Genomic DNA, 23,473 nt, shown 5'->3' on the forward strand with positions numbered 1-23,473 from the left:
AAACAGATTTCAGATCATCGTCATCTTCTTGCGTTTCTGACCGAGTGCGGAGATGACGTTGCCCAGGGTGACCAGCGACTTGTTGATGTTCCCTCCCTCCTTCAGGCGGACGCCGGTCGCTCCGGTGGCGTCGGCCCGCTCGCTGCCGGCCAGATCCACCAGGTGGATCTTACTGAGCGTCTCGCTGGGCATCTCTGCGTCGAACTTGGCCTGACAAGAGACAGAGAGCGGGAACCATTTGAGTTTTGCTGAATATTTAAAAAAGGTGCTCTAAGCGATGTCACGCCATTTTTTAGGCAACATTTTTTTGTCCCATACAGCAAACATCTCCTCACTATCTGTTAGCTGCCTGTCTCCTGAACACACTGTAAAAAACATCTCCTCACTATCTACTAGCTGCCTGTCCCCTGAACACACCATAAAAACATCTCCTCACTATCTGCTAGCTGCCTGTCTCCTGAACACACTGTAAAAAACATCTCCTCACTATCTGCTAGCTGTCTGTCCCCCTGAACACACTGTAAAAAACATCTCCTCACTATCTACTAGCTGTCTGTCCCCTGAACACACTGTAAAAAACATCTCCTCACTATCTACTAGCTGCCTGTCTCCTGAACACACTGTAAAAAACATCTCCTCACTATCTACTAGCTGCCTGTCCCCTGAACACACCATAAAAACATCTCCTCACTATCTGCTAGCTGCCTGTCTCCTGAACACACTGTAAAAAACATCTCCTCACTATCTGTTAGCTGCCTGTCTCCTGAACACACTGTAAAAAACATCTCCTCACTATCTGCTAGCTGCCTGTCTCCCTGAACACACTGTAAAAAACATCTCCTCACTATCTGCTAGCTGCCTGTCTCCCTGAACACACTGTTAAAAACATCTCCCTACTATCTGCTAGCTGCCTGTCTCCTGAACACACTGTAAAAAACATCTCCTCACTATCTGCTAGCTGCCTGTCTCCTGAACACACTGTAAAAAACATCTCCTCACTATCTGCTAGCTGCCTGTCTCCCTGAACACACTGTAAAAAACATCTCCTCACTATCTGCTAGCTGCCTGTCTCCTGAACACACTGTAAAAAACATCTCCTCACTATCTGCTAGCTGCCTGTCTCCTGAACACACTGTAAAAAACATCTCCTCACTATCTGCTAGCTGCCTGTCTCCTGAACACACTGTAAAAAACATCTCCTCACTATCTGCTAGCTGTCTGTCCCCCTGAACACACTGTAAAAAACATCTCCTCACTATCTGCTAGCTGCCTGTCCCCTGAACACACCATAAAAACATCTCACTATCTGTTAGCTGCCTGTCTCCTGAACACACTGTAAAAAACATCTCCTCACTATCTACTAGCTGCCTGTCTCCTGAACACACTGTAAAAAACATCTCCTCACTATCTACTAGCTGCCTGTCCCCTGAACACACTGTAAAAAACATCTCCTCACTATCTACTAGCTGCCTGTCCCCTGAACACACTGTAAAAAACATCTCCTCACTATCTACTAGCTGCCTGTCTCCTGAACACACTGTAAAAAACATCTCCTCACTATCTGCTAGCTGTCTGTCTCCTGAACACACTGTAAAAAAACATCTCCTCACTATCTACTAGCTGCCTGTCTCCTGAACACACTGTAAAAAACATCTCCTCACTATCTGTTAGCTGCCTGTCTCCCTGAACACACTGTAAAAAAAACATCCTCACTATCTGCTAGCTGTCTGTCTCCTGAACACACTGTAAAAAACATCTCCTCACTATCTACTAGCTGCCTGTCTCCTGAACACACTGTAAAAAACATCTCCTCACTATCTGTTAGCTGTCTGTCCCCCTGAACACACTGTAAACCATTTGAGTTTTGCTGAATATTTAAAAAAGGTGCTCTAAGCGATGTCACGCCATTTTTTAGGCAACATTTTTTTGTCCCATACAGCAAACATCTCCTCACTATCTGTTAGCTGTCTGTCCCCTGAACACACTGTAAAAAAACATCTCCTCACTATCTGCTAGCTGCCTGTCTCCTGAACACACTGTAAAAAACATCTCCTCACTATCTGTTAGCTGTCTGTCCCCTGAACACACTGTAAAAAACATCTCCTCACTATCTACTAGCTGCCTGTCTCCTGAACACACTGTAAAAAACATCTCCTCACTATCTACTAGCTGTCTGTCCCCTGAACACACTGTAAAAAACATCTCCTCACTATCTACTAGCTGCCTGTCTCCTGAACACACTGTAAAAAACATCTCCTCACTATCTACTAGCTGCCTGTCCCCTGAACACACCATAAAAACATCTCCTCACTATCTGCTAGCTGTTGTCCTACACACTTAAAAAATCTAAATAAATCCTCACTATCTGCTAGCTGCCTGTCTCCTGAACACACTGTAAAAAACATCTCCTCACTATCTGCTAGCTGCCTGTCTCCTGAACACACTGTAAAAAACATCTCCTCACTATCTACTAGCTGTCTGTCCCCCTGAACACACTGTAAAAAACATCTCCTCACTATCTGCTAGCTGCCTGTCCCCTGAACACACCATAAAAACATCTCCTCACTATCTGTTAGCTGCCTGTCTCCTGAACACACTGTAAAAAACATCTCCTCACTATCTGTTAGCTGTCTGTCCCCCTGAACACACTGTAAAAAACATCTCCTCACTATCTACGCCGCGCGCCTGTCTCCTGAACACACTGTAAAAAACATCTCCTCACTATCTACTAGCTGTCTGTCCCCCTGAACACACTGTAAAAAACATCTCCTCACTATCTACTAGCTGCCTGTCTCCTGAACACACTGTAAAAAACATCTCCTCACTATCTACTAGCTGCCTGTCCCCTGAACACACCATAAAAACATCTCCTCACTATCTGCTAGCTGCCTGTCTCCTGAACACACTGTAAAAAACATCTCCTCACTATCTGCTAGCTGTCTGTCCCCCTGAACACACTGTAAAAAACATCTCCTCACTATCTACTAGCTGTCTGTCCCCCTGAACACACTGTAAAAAACATCTCCTCACTATCTGCTAGCTGCCTGTCCCCTGAACACACCATAAAAACATCTCCTCACTATCTGTTAGCTGCCTGTCTCCTGAACACACTGTAAAAAACATCTCCTCACTATCTACTAGCTGTCTGTCCCCTGAACACACTGTAAAAAACATCTCCTCACTATCTACTAGCTGTCTGTCCCCTGAACACACTGTAAAAAAACATCTCCTCACTATCTGCTAGCTGCCTGTCTCCTGAACACACTGTAAAAAACATCTCCTCACTATCTGCTAGCTGCCTGTCCCCTGAACACACTGTAAAAAACATATCCTCACTATCTGCTAGCTGCCTGTCCCCTGAACACACTGTAAAAAATCACCGTCTCTGTAGACAGCCCAGGCTCCACAAACGCCAACAATAACAAACTGTGCCAACCTGCACCACCAAACATAACAAACAGCGTTCCAGCCAATAACCGACAAGAAGGATTTGGTTGAGCCATCACTGCAGCAGCGTTAGCACGTAGGCTACTTCCACAATGCGCGTTCATGTTGGTTTCAGGAAGCACGGAAGGGAGGGGGGGAGGGAGGAGCGAGCCAGCCTCAGTTTTGTTTGACAATACTTTGAACGTCAACAAGAAGTAACGTCACCCGACATCGCTTAGAGCACCTTTAAAAAAAAAAAAAAAAAAAGGATGCAATAATGGCTTGCTGCTTTCAGTAAAAAAATAAAATCCGACAGAAGTGACAAAATAAATTCCAAAAAGGCGACAAACTTAGAAAAAAGTGACAAAAACTATGAAAAAACGCGGAAAAAAAAAAACTTCAAAAAAAGCGGGGGGGAAAAAAAGACAGTCGAAGTAACTACAGCCTTGTAACTGAAAAACATTTAGCAAAAGAAATCTTACATAGCCCCTGCAGTCCTCCAAAGTACCCCTAGGGGGACACACACCCCCATTTGGGAAACACTGCAGTAAACTACAGTTCTGTGATGAGACCAGGATTAACTGTCACAACACAGAACACTTTACCATAAAGTTGGAGCACTTTTGGGTTTGAAGTGAATCATTTAAAACCAACCCTGCGGAGAAATGCTCTACTTTCTGAAGGGAGTGACTAGTTTTCTGACCTGGGTGAAGTTGATGGTGAAGATGGCGTGCGAGCGGCTGCTGACGTCGTTCATGCCGGTGCTGGCGGTGGTGCGGTTGATGTTTCCCGCCTCCATCAGCTCTTCCACGTCGCTGTAGTTCTGCACCAGGTGTTTGGACAGATCTGAGATCGGGAAACTGAAACTTAACCCTCGTGTCGTTCTCGGGTCTATTTGACCCATTTTCAAAGTCTTTTATGAATTAGAATTTTAGTTTTTTTTATTCAGTTTCATAGCATTTAAATTATTTTTTTTCTAACTGGTTTTAAAACAGTCTCCTGACTAAACTTTGACACACACCATTGTGTGATCCACTCAACATCCTCTGATCTCAACTATTAGTCAAAATAACTCATAATTTCACTCAAAAATTAGGTCTGTCATTTAAATTAGGTTTGTTGACCATGAATATAAAAAACAAAGTATTGAAAAAAGCAACAAAACGTTAAAATAGTGCCAAATAAAAGTTCCTTTTTCAATTTTTCAACAAGCTCATGGTCGACGGGAAGACAACACAAGGGTTAAAGATTTTTACGCAACTACAAGACTGTAATACAAAAGATTTCAAAACGCACAACATATCCTGAGATTTTCACTTCATCGTCCCGGACAAACTGGAACTTAAACAAAAGCCACGCCACATTAAACCCAAGGGTGTGGGGGGGGACTTGAGATCTCAAAATTTGAACAAAACTGAAATTTTGAACGTCAAATACATCATTGCCTGCATTTTTCTGCAACAATTTGTGCCTTTTCTGCATCAAGTTATGGTGCAAAGGTCTTTATTTGTGTAAAGGAAATTATAATGGGGGTGGGGGGCAGAGTTTTGATTATTGGGGGTGGTTGTAAATTACACCTATGCATAAACCTATACATACACACCTAAACCAAACTCCTACAGGTAAGGTAGCTAAACTAACACCAGCAACAAGAACATTATCCAGGACTTTCCTGGCTCTGGAGTTGAACTCTGCAGTCTCACCTTCTACGTACGGTCCGTCCTTTGGGTGCTCCCTGACTCTCAGGTTGTAGGTCTGAGTGGATTTCCTCCTCAGCAGGTCTCTCACCCTCTCGTTGTAGATCTCCAGGTAGCTGAAGGCATAAACCAGAGGCAAACATGATGGTTACTTAGTGCTCTGTAGGTCAGCTTTGTCCTTTTGACAATGGGAGTTTCTTTAAGTTGGAAACTAAATATGTTTCTTCCTGATTCAAGTTGAAGCTGCTAACTGTTCTCGGTCACAGCTTAGTGTTGAAGAGCAAGAAGAAAGATGAAGGATGTGGTTCCCGAAAAAGCTAAAACATATACTTAGGTACATGAAATAAAGCAACAGATGTTAATGTTAAGAACATGGCTGTATTTACAGCCAGATTAAAATGTTATAAGATTCTACAGCACCTGTCTGTTAAGGGTTATTGGAGTCTAATAATTGAGCGCTGGTGCAGACCCACTGTTGTCTGTGAAGGTTTTCAGTCACCCAGCTTATAGTTATTTATCCAACGAAACAACAAACACACACAGTCACACACAAGAGATTTGAGGAATTTCAAAAAGCCAACATCAATGTTTCAGCTTTAGCAGCAGATTATCTCTTCACACATCGCTCTAGAAAAAAATGTGGGCGTCACTATACGGAAAGCTGAGTTTGTTCTGAACTTTTTGATATGAAACACACGGGGATCAGTTATATGCAAATACCCTAAAAAAGGGTCAATTTAAGAAGATGTGTGAAAAAGCCCTTTGACCTCAGAGGGTTAATATGACAAACCCTTCAACCAGCAGAGAGGCTGAAGGGGCAGCGGTCACGATGAGACTGACTTTCATCTGAAAACGTCCCGACTTCTCTTCTGCAGGTAAAGTCAGCAGCGAAGGTTGAAAACTCTGCTCACCTGACTTCTGTACGGAACGACGCTTCATCCCATCGACTCGCCGCCGAGATACGACTGAACAAACTTTCACAGAACCTCGGGATCAGACCGGCATCTCCCTAAAACACACACACAGACAGACAGACAGACAGACAGACAGACAGACAGACAGACAGACAGACAGACAGACAGACAGACAACAGACAGACACAGTTAGACTTCAACATCAATCAATCAAACTAAACCAGAGAAATGTTGAATGAATGCCACAGAGATCACAGAGAGAGAGAAAGGGGGGAAGACATGCAGGAAATCGTCAAAGGTCGGAGTCGAACACTTGACCTCTGCGTCGAGGCATAAACCTCTCAGTATATGTGCGCCTGCTCTACCCACTGAGCCAACCCGGCCACTTGGTCAAACTTTAAAAAAAAAGTGATTGAAGCGTTCAGGGTCTTGAAAACTTGGACACATGATGTTGTCTCTGCTGTCCATGAACGCTGCGACTGTAAATTGCATACTTTTGCCCATTTCTGCATTTCAAATTTGACAATTTTGTGTTTTCGCCTTGTCACAAATATGACTGTAAATGTAATATCTTTTGTTTTGGGACAAAAAACAAGCAGTTTGAAGACATCACCATGGACTGTGTGAATGTCATTTTTTCCCCTACCGCGTTCTAACATTTCACAGACCTAAAAGATGAATGGATTCCCAGAGGGGAAGGAGACATGCTGCGTCATGCTTTATCCTAGCTATGTAAATGGAAGTTGAGCCAGCCTGGAGCCTCCACTGAGTAACTTCACTACAGCCGAGCAGACAGATCAATCATTTGGTCTGTGACTCTTATCTCTCTGGCCCAGTTTCCACCTGGTTTTAAAATCCGAGCTGAGTGATCCAATCACCAAGTGGACAGCTCTAGGTACGGGTGGGCCCACCTGGCAGGAGAATGGGTCTCCAAATGCGGCCTCATTGCCCACTTATTATGATTGCATCTCACTTCCCCGCTCTATATGCAAATTAATGTGTAGGCCTACATCATTTCTGTCTGCATAAAGGCTGTGTTGTAGCCAATTTTGCTGCATGCGTGCATAGCCGTGTGTGTGTATGTGTGTGCGTTTTGTTCGTTACGTCACCTGTGCACCTGTGTGTATGTGTACTAATCAGAGGTTAGAAAGGGAATCACATGTGAGAAGGGGATGGAGGAATTAGGATCTAGAAAGCCACACAGTTTTTCAATCTCAGCTGTCTGCGAGTGATGTTTTTTAGATCTTGTCTGCTCGTTGTCGATCTTTCACAGTCAGTCTTTTTGTAGGTGTTCATAAATGCATTTATAACATAAAAGGATTAACCTTAAGACGATGGCGGTCTTTATTATTTGCACCAGCAAGCGTTGGAAATGGTTTCAAATTCCCTCCGGTGGCATTTCTTTGTGGTCAGATTGCCACCACAGGCTGGTTGTTGTGTGTGCTTGTAATGTCAGTTGTTCCTCTCACATTAATCAAGTGAAAAACGAACGAGTGGTGCGCGCGGTCGGTCTGTGTGCCGACATAAGAATGACGGGTGGGGGGGGGGGCCTGTTCATGTGAGAAACCTGCTGTGTTCAGCTCTCGGTACGTTTGTAGCTTCTCCCTGAATCTCTGTGGTTTGAAGTTTAGTTTCTATATTTATAAATCGGCTTAATGTTACGTTTCATGTTCGCTTTTAGATCAAGGAGAGGCTTAACTTCTCCTGCTCCAGATCTCCCACCGTGGTCAGAAAGAACAGGGGAGACAATTTGTTTCTCTCACTATAGCTATGTTTCCATCCACACGTTTTTATCCGAATTAAGTGATATCGAATGAAAAATGCCTTATGGAAACTAGAGGTGTGAATCTTCACTGATCTCCCGATTCGATTATGATTATCACCTCAGCGATTCAATTCGATATCTCGATGCGTCACGATGCGTCAAATCCATGTTTCTATTAAAGCCACGTAGGATATTTAATTCATAGCTTTTCAAGCTTCAAAAACCAAACATTCTGCAGTGCTCTAATACTAAATAAACTGGATACATAAAACTATACAGCACTGAGCACATGGCACTTCCTGAATGGGCAAAACACATACCAGAATATGTAAACAGAAATGTTGTTAGGCCTACATTAAATTGTAAACAGAAATAATCGATTACGGCCTGGCCGATTATCGATGCAGCATCGTCCACGATTCAATGCATCGATTATTTGATTAATTTCAACACCTCTAATGGAAACAGTAAAATTCGACTGAATTTCATGAACATCGACTCAAAGAAAATACGTTCGGTCTCAACGGATTTTCTCTTGATCGATATATAGATCGGCTTATGCGATAAACGCTGATGGAAACGTTATTTGACGAATAAATTAATGAATTGCGATTAAGTTTCAGGTCATTTTATGGTTGCAACCCGCCACAAAACGAAGAAGAAGAAGAAGAAGAAGTTTGAGTTCATTTCCGCCCAGACTTTTTGAATTTAATTTACGAGCAAAATATAACGGCTATTTTAGATAGCAAAAATCTAAGAAATGTGCATCTGCATCATCACAGCAATGTGTTGATAGCATCGTTGTTTTCTTATCATAGCTCGATATGTCGCCATCAGCTGGCACATAATCACTATTACAACTTGATATGTCGCTAACAGCTGGTACATCAGCACTATTACAACTTGATATGTCGCTATCAGCTGGTACATCAGCACTATTACAACTTGATATGTCGCTAACAGCTGGTACATCAGCACTATTACAACTTGATATGTCGCTATCAGCTGGCACATAATCACTATTACAACTTGATATGTTGCTATCAGCTGGTACATCAGCACTATTACAACTTGATATGTCGCTATCAGCTGGTACATCAGCACTATTACAACTTGATATGTCGCTATCAGCTGGCACATAATCACTATTACAACTTGATATGTCGCTATCAGCTGGTACATCAGCACTATTACAACTTGATATGTCGCTATCAGCTGGCACATAATCACTATTACAACTTGATATGTCGCTATCAGCTGGCACATAATCACTATTACAACTTGATATGTTGCTATCAGCTGGCACATAATCACTATTACAACTTGATATGTTGCTATCAGCTGGTACATCAGCACTATTACAACTTGATATGTCGCTATCAGCTGGTACATCAGCACTATTACAACTTGATATGTCGCTATCAGCTGGCACATAATCACTATTACAACTTGATATGTCGCTAACAGCTGGTACATCAGCACTATTACAACTTGATATGTTGCTATCAGCTGGCACATCAGCACTATTACAACTTGATATGTCGCTATCAGCTGGTACATCAGCACTATTACAACTTGTGCGATATTGATCATTTATTGGTAGATGGCGCGATCCATTTTGTCTAGCAAAACGCAAATGTTTGCTTGAATGTTGTGCGATTCAGTGCGAAAATGAACGGAAACTTCAGATAATTCGATTGACAAGTGGATGGAAACTTAGCTTATGACTCTAGAGCACACACGCACGCACGTGATTTTTCACTCCTAATGATCACAAAAACAGATTCATCTGAAGATTACATAACATTACATACGTTACATTTTGCAAGTAAACTCTTAAATTATGTTTAATAGGTTGTTTATGTGTACACCATTCACCACATACTGGGGGAAAGTATGAAGGGAAATATCCCAGTTCAATGTGTTTTACTGTTGATTTGTTTCACCGTTTATTTTTTTTTAAACTTCAATAAGTGCAACATCTTTCCAAAAGTCAACGAGTAATCGTGTAAAATAATTGTGATTTCAGAATATTGACTGAAATAATCGTGATGGTGATTATATTTTCCCCAATTATCGAGCAGCCCTAACTTCTGTCTACCCATAGGGCTGCTCGATTATGGAAAAAATATAAATCATGATTATTTTGGTCAATATTGAAATCACAATAATTTAACACCATTACTCGTTGACTTCTGGAATGATGTTGCAATTATTGAAGTTAAAAAAACAGTGGAAAAAGTTAAATGAAATCAACAGTAAAAAAACACAAATGTGAAATTATACCAATACTTTTCCTATTTAAACTTTAGTTTTTCATTCAGAACACATTCAAGAGAAAAATAAGAGTTTACTTGCAAAACATGATGAGCTAAATAATTGTTTTTCTCGATTATTCGTTTTTTTGTGATCATTGGGAGCCAAAATAATGCCCATAATCACAATAACATTTTGATTAATTGCACGGCCCTATCTACCCGTGATCTAATCAGTCAGATTTTTTTTTTAAGATTATTTTTTTGTGCTTTTTTACGTCTTTAATGGACAGGACAGCTAGGTGAGAAAGTGGGTAGAGAGAGGGGAAGACATGCAGGGAATCATCACGAGTCGGTCGAATCCTGGACCTCTGCGTCGAGGCATAAACCTCTAAACATATGCGCGCCTGCTCTAACCACTGAGCCAACCCGGCCACAGATTGGATTTTAATACCAGGTGGAATAACAGCATCTGCTAAAAGTCTTTCTGGATAAGAGCGTCTGAAATGTAAATGTTAAAAATGTCAAAAAGAGTTTTGTCTCACTGGATTCCCCATCATGGTGTAGGACTTCCCAGAGCCGGTCTGACCGTAGGCGAAGACGCAGGCGTTGTAACCCTCAAACGCCGCCTTCAGCACATCCACGCCCAAATCTTTAAAAACCTGCAAATAAAAAAATAAATAAAAAAAAAACACAAGAAAATAAGAAAATCTTTAAAGCTCTATTGTGTAAGAATTTCTCCCATCTAGCAGTGAAATTGTATATGACAACCAACTGAATATTAAATCGATACAGCATAGTATCGTGATATTTTCCGTGGCAATACTGTATCGATACAGAGACGCCAAGTATGGATCTTTTATGATATATGTGTTGGTCAGTTTGTCTGCTTGACAATCCATTTCGCAGCAATAAAGTTTAGATGAACAAACAGAGAAATGTATCTTTTTAGATAAAACAGATGTTGACAAAATGTCCTTTTGGGGACATAATTTGAAATTGGGAAAAATTTGAAGTTGAAAAAAAAAAGGTAATAAATTGCGATAAATAGCAGAACATTGCAATATATGTTTAAAATCGCAATAACATCGTATCGTGACATAAGTATCGTGAGGATATCGTACCGTGAGGCCTCTGGTGATTCCCACCCCCTACTTTCTAGCCCCTCCTACGGTGGCTGAACCCATAATGATCTCTTAGTATCTCCATCGTTTACACGCAGCCGTTTCAGCCACTCCAATATTAACTGTTTTCTTGCTGCTTTGCCTGTCTCGTTGTTGTTTTAATTCTCTTTTTCGCTTCCCTGGTGAGTAATCTCCAGTTCATTCGTCACGGTGCCACTGAGTGTAAGAGGGCAAAATGGTCCCTCTTTGGTTAATGTATTTTAAAAGATGGATTTTACGCTTACGAGAATACTTTGATTAGTCGGTGGAAGTTATTACACATAAATGAGCAAATATTTGTGAAAGAACAAAGTTTTTTTTTTGCTAAGAATCAACTCAAAACATTACACAATGTAGGTCTCTTTAAGGCCTCTGCTGACGTGTTAACTGGTGCATGATGTTGCAAAACCTTTTACTACAAGGTGTGTTTGTTGTTTAGCGAGCTGTAATGTGATTTCAGAGTTTATGACGAGCTCGAGTCACGTTAAGAGTCCTGAGTCAACACACCGAGTCGGTCAGCAACAAGCTGCTTTGACCGAGAACAACAAGAGTGTGATAAATCCATCGCCCTCTGAACCCAAACACAAACCTTTGTAACCAATAATCCTCCAAATACCACAAGAGATTTGCTAAAAAGAATTGCAAAATTAGCCAGATTAATCCTCCGAAGCTCCGGCTGTTTGTCACTTTTTCTCTGCAGCTTTATTACAGTCATTACATGTCTTATCCAGGCATGCCATATAATGCAGCAGCAGGCTACCGCTAAGCTAACGTTACCCTGTGTCTGTAGCTGAATGCTACCAGCCAGAAAAGCTGTTGCATTTTTCTTCAGGAGGTGCACAAGTAGGCGGGGGTGGAGAGAAAGAGAGAGACAGAAGAAAAGAAAACCTGCTTTTGATTTCAGTAGTCGATATCGAAAGCTCATTTGTCGATTTTTCCGATTCAAAATAGAATCGTAAAAGCCCTACTTGAACTATATGTTCACAGGTTGTCAACATCTTTTGGATTTCGGCACTACAGTTCCCATCATGCTTACCATGTTGTAAAGAAGTGTAAAGTTGCAATGTTACGTATTACGGGGTCACCTGTTTCAACAGCCAATAGAGAAGTCATCTTGTGAAGTCGGCTACAAACTATAGAAATAGAACTATCCGTAATCCATTTTATTTCTATGTTACAAACTGTTAACTGGTCGAAATGGCCGATCGACGTGCGCCTGCGAGCACGTACGGTGAAGCGAGCTAGAGAGTGACTGAAGAGATGGAGCGCCGCGGACCATGAATCTGAGGGAAAAAAAACTTATTTTCGCCGATTCATCACTAGAAATGTAACGTTAGCAAGCATCTCACTATCACTAACGTTATCCACATTCATATAAAGACATAAAAAAATTAAATGTCCAGCTACAAAAAGCCTGGAAGTCAGAAGTTAGGACGGAAGTGCGAAGGAGATGATACACCGTCTTGTCTCATAGGTGTAAACCAAGGGGGTAAGCCTCTCTCCTCAACTCGTACATCCTATGCTACCTAGCTCCCACCCCCCATTAGCATCCCATTGACTCCCATTCATTCTGACGCCACTTTGACAGAGAATAACTTTACATCTGAAGAGTTTAAAGACTCTATTTGTCTGTTGTTTATTTCTAAAGAAACACGACAATGTATAAAAGGCTCCATTACCTTGTACCTCACGTTATGGCTCCGTAGCAGACGCTTTTATAACAATAGGCTAACGATTGGGTCATAACCACGAGACTTACTGTCACACAGTAGAGGAATTACCGTATAGTACAGGAGAAGCTCACAGGCAGTTTGGACTTCCATTAGCTGTTTAGGTTTAATGACTAATGTTAACTAGCATGTTAGTGATCAGTAATTAGCCTGTGCCTATGTTATCTCCTTACATATACCTACGCTCTCCGTCTCTGTAAGATTGGGAATGATTGAGATTTCTCTCGGCACAGCTACCAGAAGACTTCACACTTTCAGACAGGTTGCTCACATCACATCTACGTCTTCAAGCTCAGTTGGAGGCTGCTCAGTAACGCTCAGCCAGCACCGGGAAAGAGACTTCTAATATCCTTTACTGGTCTCCGTCCAGAGACACGGGCTCTGGTGGTTCATTATATATACGGTCTATGGTGTAAACTGGCAGGTTTCAGAACGCTGCAGACCCACGAGTTGCAAGTTTCAACTCGTCTCAAATCTTTGGTCTGAACTGGGCTTAATATTATGTTAAATTCTAATCAGATTCTCTACTTTTAAAGTAGAACTTAAATCTAATTAAACCTGCAGAGTAAATAGAAACAACTGTGGCCAGCGTTTACCTTTTCCTGGGAGACGTACGTGGAGCTCTTGCAGTCCGTGGAGTCGTAGGAGAAGTCGTACGTAAAGGTCTTGGTTCGCTCTCTCGTCAGGTCACCTGCGATGCCTTCGGGGGTCTTTGGAGAACACAAAATGTAGAGACACAACTTCAAGCTACAAGGCGTTATGGCGCATTCACACTGAGGCGTTTCACGCGAATTCGGCGGTGCGATTCCATACAAAAAGGCAAAGCAAAGACGGCAATACATGCAGAGTCACGGCGTGCATCGCGAATGAGGCGAGGACGCAAAATTCGCTGAATTCGCGCCGCAAAAAACTTGAGCGAGAAATTCGCGAGTAGATGTGTCGCAAAAGCTAAATCAGTGTTTAGAAAAGGAGTTTTATTTGGGGAAAGAAAGCAAGGAAGTTTGACTTCCTGGTCAACAAGACATCATATTTCCCATAAGCATACACTGCACTTTCTAAAGCCAAGTGGCGTGTTATCTGTACGCATTTAGAGCTATCCACGTGTTAGTCTACGGCGCATACAGGAGACGGGTTGGGTTTGATAAACACACTAAAAAGTGATTATGCGCCCTGATAACACACCAATAATGGCATACGAATTGGCGTATTATACATACTACGCTCTGGAAATGATATGCATGTTGCTGTGTTTATGGAGCAGCTCCGATGTTAACAGAGCCCTGATAGAACCAAACTCCATCCAGAAAACAAGCACTTTAAAAGCTGTTTGCGTGTCGTCTAGCCGACAGACCTGATAAAGTATGAATTCAGACTTTACAAATTACTTTTACAAATCGGCACCATGATGTTGTTATTTCGGCATACTTTTTATCAGTTTATTACAATTAAACGGCACAATCTATACTTCAAGTGGCGCTGGAAGTGGCAGATATCAGATGTAACATTTCCTTCCAGGAGAAGGCAGTTAACATTAGGGAGCTTTTTGCTCCGCCAGGTGATATTATAATTAATATATTGACTTCCTGATATATCTGTGACTTGCACACCAGGCACTAAGCAGCAATAGTAGTTACTCTGGCCATTTGACGGAAAGAAACGTTGGTGGTGCCTACAGCTCTACACCGGTGGGTACTCGAGTAACGCAATGAAAAACACAATTGATCCAAATATGATCCCCGCGATCAAACTCACCCGAATGGCGTGACACGAATATTTAATTTCGCCTTGGTGTGAACGAGCCATTAGGAGGATCTTATTTAGCCTGAGTTACATCTGACGTTAATGTTTTCTTCATCTGGAAAAGAGAAAAGCATTACCTTCAGGTTGATGATGGAGGTTTTCGTCCCTTCCATCTTGATGATGCATTTTGCAGTCAAGTCCTTCTCCCTGTAAAAGAGCAACGACTGTTAAGATACGGCTGCAAATATTGATTATTCTCAGTCGATTCATCTGTGGATTATTTTCTGGATGAACAAATTAGTAGTTTGGTCTCTAAAATGTCAGAAAACTGTGAAAAATCGCACTTTTATTATCTGAACTTCCATCACGTCAGAAAGTCATGCATGTTCAACAGCTTTTTCCAAGTTGAGAATTAATTCAGTGTACCACTTAAACAACTGTTTTACCACCAATCTAAAAAAAAAAAAAAAATATTTCACACATAGGACTAGGTTAAAATAATGGGATAAGTGTTTAAGTGATCTCATATCGATTTTTCAAAACCATGAATTTGATCTTTTAATATCTGCCTTTTTACCATAAATGTGATTAAATGTGTACATACTGTAACTACACCTATACATAGCCATATTCTACTGCTCTTCGTAGTATTCATCCTGCACATACACTTATTCTCACTACTCTTATAATGTTACTGTTTCTGCACTACAATGGTACTGTTACCACACTGCACATAGCTGTACATATCTGTCTATATGGTTCATACTGAACACCCATATTTATTCAGGTTTTTCTTATAATACACTGCATATATCTATATTATTCTTACTACCATTATAATGTTCCTGCTACTACATTTCACATATCTGTACATGTTGTTCATGCATTGTTCATATTACATAGCCATATTTATTCAGCTCTTATAAGGTAACCGCTAATACACTGCACATATTTATATTTAATATATATTACTCCAAACCACCTTCTGTAAACCAACTGTCTACACTGCACTGGATTTCTGGTCCCGTCTATGCACCACCTGTCTATACCTTGTATATCGCATTGCACTTTTCTGCTTTTTTGCACTTCTGGTTGGTCTTTGTACTTGTACTCTGCACAATGACAAAGTTGAATGTAATCTAACCTAACCTGGTGCGTTATAAAAAAGTATCTGAGGGTCTTGCTACAATTTACAGCAGAAGCTCTCTGAGAATGTCTTTTTATAGCCAAGCTAAACTGGTATTGTAACTGAAATTTCCCCAACGTTATGGATATCGAAAATCTTTACGTTGCGTTTCAGGATTCGGGACTTGAATGAAAACGGAATCGGATCGGGAAGTCGTCGGCGATACCCAGCCCTATTCATACGTTTGTTTCTTTAGAAATTCAGAGCAACATGCAGCCGATTGTATGGAGCCCCTAAGGCAGGGGTGTGAAACTCATTTTCCCAGAGGGCCACACTGGAAAAAGAGAATCACACCAAAGGCCAGACACGGAGAGTTTATTGGCGTGCTTTTGTTACTGCATGTCACTTTGTAAAACATTTTGGTAGCTTTTTCCTCATTTTTGTTCATATATTTTTGTGGCTTTCTCAGACATTTGTCACCTTTTTGTAAATGTTTTGCTTTTTTTTGTACGCTTTTTGTTGACATGAAGCCCTACAGAAGTCATCAAAAGAGTTCCTTAGCCATCATAGAATTTAGCAAATCAATGGTTTTTTTTTAACAACAACAACAACAACAACAACAACAACCCGTTTCTCAGCCTGAATATGAAAACTCTCTCTCTGCTTCTGGGGGAATTTCTGAGTCTCAGAGTCGGCAAATCTGCCCAAATTCTGCTTAGAATGTCAGGTAATTACACTTTTAAAAAACACTTTCCTGTGTTTTTGGTTTGGCGCACAACTAGGTGGGTCAAAATGTATTGTGAACCCAAATTGATATACGAGCCCGATCTAAATCTGCAAGGGGCCAGATTTGGCCCGCGGGCCTTGAGTTTGACACGACATGTGTCCTAAGGGGACATGAGAAAAACAAATTTTAGTAAAAAAAAACAAAAAAACAACATACGTTTAGTTTCATGTGCTCATACGAAACTTTCATGTGCGCACGCAAACTTTAGATTTTTGTTTTGCTCATGTCCCCTTCGGGGTATGATTGGGAGATGTGAGTGTTGTAAATACCTTGGACTATCATCCAGTTTAAAATCCTCTTTTTGAACATCATAACTAAACTATCTGTCCTTTCTTTCTCAAAAAAAGAAATGAAAAAAAGGGTAGTCCAACGGGATGATCAGGATCAGTAGCTTTAGATGAGGGAGTAGTCGTGTTGTGTCTCTTTGTGGGTTTTTGTGTCCCTTTGTAGTCGTGTTGCGTCTCTTAAAAGGGATACGCCACAGTTTGTTGAAATAGGGCTCATCACGGTCTCCCCTGGCTGTAGATAGGTGGGCCAACGCATTTTTTGTCTCAGTGCAAGTAATTAGGTTGTTTTTTTTTGTCTTTTGTTGGCTCACTTTTACTCACAACATGCTAACCGGCAACATAGGATTCCATTCACTACGCTAAGCTAACTAGCGGCGGCGCTGCCGGTGTTGCACCGGACTAAAACAATGCATGCACAAAAAATGTGTTGGCCCACCTATCTACAGCTAGAGGAGACCCCACCTACCTACAGCTAGAGGAGACCCCACCTATCTACAGCTAGAGCAGACCCCACCTATCTACAGCTAGAGGAGACCCCACCTACCTACAGCTAGAGCAGACCCCACCTATCTACAGCTAGAGCAGACCCCACCTATCTACAGCTAGAGCAGACCCCACCTATCTACAGCTAGAGGAGACCCCACCTATCTACAGCTAGAGCAGACCCCACCTATCTACAGCTAGAGCAGACCCCACCTACCTACAGCTAGAGGAGACCCCACCTATCTACAGCTAGAGCACCCCACCTATCTACAGCTAGAGGAGACCCCACCTATCTACAGCTAGAGGAGACCCCACCTATCTACAGCTAGAGGAGACCCCACCTATCTACAGCTAGAGGAGACCCCACCTATCTACAGCTAGACGAGACCCCACCTATCTACAGCTAGAGCAGACCCCACCTATCTACAGCTAGAGGAGACCCCACCTACCTACAGCTAGAGGAGACCCCCCCTATCTACAGCTAGAGGAGACCCCACCTATCTACAGCTAGAGGAGACCCCACCTATCTACAGCTAGAGCAGACCCCACCTATCTACAGCTAGAGCAGACCCCACCTACCTACAGCTAGAGGAGACCCCACCTATCTACAGCTAGAGCAGACCCCACCTATCTACAGCTAGAGGAGACCCCACCTATCTACAGCTAGAGGAGACCTCACCTATCTACAGCTAGGGGAGACCGTGATAAGCCCTATTTCAACAAACTGTGGAGTATCCCTTTAATGGTTTTCTTTGGGGTTGTTTTGGGTCTCTGTGGTCATGTGGAGTCTCTTTGCAGTCGGTTTGTGTGTCTCTTTGTGGTAGTTTTTGCATCTTTTTCACAAGACAAAACTTCCACAAAAAAAAAGACGTCCTGTAAACTATTTTACACACATATCTGTTACTGTATCTCTGGACAACGAAGGGTCCCTCCAAACTAGAACTTGAAACCAGTTCAAATATACTTTAGGAGTCTGAACGAGGCTCTGCTGTTGAACTTGTGATGTCGGGATTGTCTTTATGTTTCCAGACAAACCTTGCTGACATCATTTAAGTCCACATGGCTGAACGTGAATTGTATGAGCAGGGCGACATGTTTGCTTAGTCGTGTACAAGTCTCCGCCCTGGTTTGTTCTCAGGCTCAACAACATCCTTGATATTATGTTTCAGTCAGAGCAGTTCAGCCATTATAAGGTTTAGGTGCAGCACCCTAAGCCAACTGAATGTAACTAACTAACTAAAGTCTTTTTGTCAGATCTAAATGACTGTAGTTGGACTTTCGGACGTTTTGTCTTTAAGTTTCTGAGTGTTATTCACCTGCTCAGGCTTTTCCATCGTTTTATACACAGATCTGGTGATAGTAACGGTCCAAAATGATGTGAAAAGAGATGCAAAAACTACCACAAGGAGACGCAACACGACTACAAAGAGACGCAACACGACTACAAAGAGACATAACACAACTACAAAGACACAACACGACCACAAAGAGACGCAACACGACCACAAAGAGACGCAACACGACCACAAAGAGACGCAACACGACCACAAAGAGACGCAACACGACCACAAAGAGACGCAACACGACTACAAAGAGACGCAACACGACTACAAAGAGACGCAACACGACCACAAAGAGACGCAACACAGACGCAACACGACTACAGAGAGACGCAACACGACTAAAAAGAGACGCAACACGACTACAAAGAGACGCAACACGACTACAAAGAGACGCAACACGACCACAAAGAGACGCAACACGACCACAAAGAGACGCAACACGACCACAAAGAGACACATCACAACTACAAAGAGACACACAACCACAAAGAGACACAACACAACCACAAACAGACACAACACAACTACAAAGAGATTACAACTACAAAAGACACAACACGACTACAAAGAGACGCAACACGACCACAAAGAGACGCAAACTACGCCACCAAAGAGACACATCACAACTACAAAGAGACGCAACACACCACAAAGAGACGTAACACGACCACAAAGAGACGCTAACACGACCACAAAGAGACGCTAAACACAACTCACAACAGACCACAACACACCACAAAGAGACGCAACACGACCACAAAGAGACGCAACACGACCACAAAGAGACACATCACAACTACAAAGAGACGCAACACGACCACAAAGAGACGCAACACGACCACAAAGAGACGCAACACGACCACAAAGAGACACATCACAACTACAAAGAGACACAACTACAAAGAGACAACACAACTACAAACAGACACAACACAACTACAAAGAGACACATTACAACTACAAAAAGACACAACACGACTACAAAGAGACAACACGACTACAAAAACTCACTTTTTTGCCACTTTTTCTTTTCTTTTTTTAAGAATTTTTTTGGGCATTTTAGGCCTTTAATTGACAGGACAGCTGAAGACGTGAAAGAAGAGAGAGAGGAGGGGAATGACATGCAGCAAAGGGCCGCAGGTCAGAGTCGAACCCAGGCCTGCTGCATCGAGTAAACCTCTATATATTGGCGCCCGCTCTACCAACTGAGCTATCTGGGCGCCCTTGCCACTTTTTCTTTCTTTTTGGGGGGGCTTTTCCAGTGTGTTTTTTTCTTCAATGTTTTGTCATTTAAAAAAAAAAAAAAAAAACAACAATGATGGCAAAGGAAATTTTTTTTACCGATTTTTTTTTAGGCTTTATGTCGACCAAACTGTAAGCGACAAGACTATATGAGACATGCAGTAGTACAGTCAAAGATATTTGACTTTTCTCTTAAAAACATGTCACTGAACTGGAGGTCTGGCCCCTGGATTAGGGCTGAAACGATTCCTCGAATAATTCGATTACAAAAAATCCTCGATTCAAAATGACTTGCCTCGAAGCTTCATTAAATCAACGTTACCAACGTTGTATCGCTGACGGACGGTGTTTCCGCACGGAGCATTTTTACTGTCGCACAGACGCGGCTCAGTCTGCTGCTGGCGACTATGTGCCAGAGCGTAAATAGCGAGGGGCTAAGAGAAGAGACAGGCTGGAGAAAACGACAGAAAGTGTCCAAAGTTTGGAATCAGTTCAAACGTAATTAAAACTAAAACTCTGTACCGTGTGTCTACTGCAAAATCAAACTAGCTTAGCACGATAATAGCACAACGTCAGTGCTTTAGCATCTCAACAGAAAACATGGAGTCTAACTTAATCATCCATTCCACGAAGAGGACCGACTAAAGTAAATCACAGAGTCGTATGGACGATGAAACTACACCAAACACAACAACTACCAAAAACAAAGACAAGAAAATAGGTAGTGGCATCTCTCTCTCTCTCTCTCTCTTTTTTTTTTTTTTTTTTTTTTTTTTTTTTTTTTTTTTTTCTTGATCAACGACCTATTCACATAAGTGTAACAGAGCTGTGTGACATAATCAAATATATAAATGAAAATAGGTTGAGTATAACTAATATTTACATATAGGCCTAGTGTACAGATCAGTCTCAGGTTGAAACTTGTAGTTCTGAAAGTTAAGTTGCACAACTTAATGTAATGTTTGTGTATGTTTAATGTATGCCTTAGTTTGAGGTTGATATCATTTGAAAAAAAAAAAAATTCTTTAAAAACAATGTAATATGGCACTTAAATGCACTTAATGTTTAATTTTTTGAGAGATGATATTGTAAGCAGTGTAGGCAATACAAATGTTGATTTTTTCCAAAAATGTTGCTTTTTTCCCTAGTTTGGGTTGTTTAAAAACGCAAAAAAAAGTTATCCGATTAATCGATCGATAAAGTGCTAGATTAATCGATTACAAAAAGAATCGATAGCTGCAGCCCTACCCTGGATGTGATATTATTAGTGAAATGGAGTTTGACACTCCTGCTCTAAAAAGGGTCCCTTTTATCAATGGTGGGGCCATTCAGGTTGTTACAAACTACAAATACCTTGGCATTGTACTGGACAACAAGCTTAAATGGGACTCTTGGACTGATCTTTCGCAAACTAAGACACAGCAAAGAATGTACTTTTTAAAGAAACTGCTCGTTTTTAAATGTCAATAACAAAATGCTCCAAATGTTTTATACTGCTTTTATTCAAAGTGTTTTAACTCGCTGTATTATCTGCTGGTTCGGAAATGCCACTGAGTCTCAGAAAAAGACAATCAGAAAAACAGTTTTAACTGCCAGCAAGTTACTTGGGATAACACTACCGAGCATTGAACACATTTACAAAGACAGACTGGTGAGAAAGGCCAATAACCTTGTATGTGACTACACACACACCCCCTGCCATCACATTTTAAACTACTGCCATCTATGCGTCGTTTCTGCCTACCCAGATTCAAATTCTCATTCGTACCACAAGCCATAAAAACCTTAAATCATTCAAAATAAGCTAGTCGTCCAGCTGGCCTGACCATACCCAAGGGTGTATAGTGTAGTGTAGTGTGTGATGTATATTCTTCATGTTATGCCTGTCGGTGTCTGATGTAAGGACTATTTGTTTGTATCATATGTCTGATGTAGGGACTATTTGTTTGTATCATATGTCTGATGTAGGGACTATTTGTTTGTATCATATGTCTGATGTCTTGTCATAAAGTGCCTTGCGATTGTGCCGCAAACCCAACCGCCCCACGGGGACAATAACGTTATCTACTACTACTACTACTACTACTACTACTACTACTACTACAAGCACAAAAAATGTGTTTACTTTAACTACATTTAGACGATACATACTTTGGATATGCATCAGTAACATTTAGGCAGCCTGTGCATAAAACACAGAATGAACACCTGCTGTTGCTGCAGAAAGCCACCACAGTGAAATTCAAAAGGCATGAGGCTAAAACACTCACTTTAAATGGCATTATTTCACCATTATAACAACCTTTAAAACGTTGTAGAAATAATATTCCGGAGTCCATTCATGAATTTAAACACCCGTTCGACTACCAACGGCTGACGTTCCATTTGTATGGAGCCTGTCAACCGTTAACAGTTAGCTACCTCAGTTAGCATTACAAAACTACCACATTCTGACAATATACTTTCTATGTCTGGCGTTAAACTAAGCCGTGTTATTGTCTTTAACTCACCGTCTGTTCATGGGTCTGACCCGGACAGCCACCCGAACCGATGCCATTGCACATGTCCGTCCGTCCAGTCCCCCGGTTAGTTTGTTAGCTTTTTAGTTTTGAGCGACGCTGATTTATAGCTAGCTAACAAGGCTAGCTAGTTAGCATGTAGGCGCTGCGGGGATAAAGAGGGCAAAAGTCGACCAAGATAACCCGACGGACTTAAACACAAAGTAGGCATATAGCGAGGAGGAGAAGAGGGTCGCCGCCGTAGACAGTTGTTATCGTTGTCTGGGGACAGAGTGTCGCCGTCCCGGTGTAAACCGGCTCACCTCCATGGCCACTGTCAGGAGTCTGTTAGCCTGTTAGCTCGGTTGATAAAAATATTACAGCCGTACGGAAGCCAGGAGAAGACAAAAAACACACATCTGATTATTGGAGTAATAGATTATAAACATGGGAAAAAAACTGCCAAAAATACATATGCAGTGGTGGAAGAAATATTCAGATTTATGGCAGTGAAAGTACTAATACCACTGTGAAAACACTACGTTACAGTATAAGTCCTGCATTTAAAATCAGTGGTGGAATGTAACTAAAGTACATTTACTCCAGTACTGTACTTAAGTCCAAATGTTGAGGTACTTGTACTTTACTTGAGTCTTTTTCTTTTCATGCCACTTTCTACTTCTACTCCGCTACATTTCAGAGAGAAATATTGGACTTTTTACTCCACTACATTCCTCTGTTACAGCTTTAGTTACTAGTTACTTTAGTTACTCCGCTACATTCATCTGTTCCAGCTTTAGTTACTAGTTACTTTACACATTAAGATTACTGCACACAAAACACATGTAGTTTATAAAATCTGATGTTTTATTCTAAATGTAAACTAGCCAACAATATAACGGCTACAAGTCCAGCTGACATGATGAGCTTTTAATACTTTAAATACATTTTCAATGCAGGATTTGTACTTATGACAGAGTATTACAATAAGATAAGATAAGATAGACTTAATCCCAC

General features: G+C 41.5%; 1 protein-coding gene across 6 annotated transcripts in view; it reads right to left on the reverse strand.

Annotated features, from left to right (window-relative positions):
• kif16ba (kinesin family member 16Ba) overlaps positions 1–22,818 on the reverse strand; it is a 61,511-nt gene extending 38,693 nt beyond the window's left edge. For all 6 annotated transcript variants that reach the window (XM_039808130.1, XM_039808121.1, XM_039808114.1 and 3 more), the window contains exons 1-8: positions 22,469–22,818; positions 14,828–14,897; positions 13,547–13,660; positions 10,603–10,719; positions 6,035–6,132; positions 5,130–5,239; positions 4,130–4,272; positions 42–210 (exon numbers count right to left, since the gene is read on the reverse strand). In XM_039808130.1, the coding sequence (XP_039664064.1) occupies positions 42–210; positions 4,130–4,272; positions 5,130–5,239; positions 6,035–6,132; positions 10,603–10,719; positions 13,547–13,660; positions 14,828–14,897; positions 22,469–22,515 (868 nt within the window). In that variant the 5' untranslated portion in view covers positions 22,516–22,818. The remainder of the gene's footprint in view (positions 1–41; positions 211–4,129; positions 4,273–5,129; positions 5,240–6,034; positions 6,133–10,602; positions 10,720–13,546; positions 13,661–14,827; positions 14,898–22,468) is intronic.
• Between the last annotated feature and the right edge of the window lie 655 nt (positions 22,819–23,473).

The sequence above is a fragment of the Perca fluviatilis genome, chromosome 1, assembly GCF_010015445.1.
Source record: "Perca fluviatilis chromosome 1, GENO_Pfluv_1.0, whole genome shotgun sequence".
Classification (NCBI taxonomy): domain Eukaryota; kingdom Metazoa; phylum Chordata; class Actinopteri; order Perciformes; family Percidae; genus Perca; species Perca fluviatilis.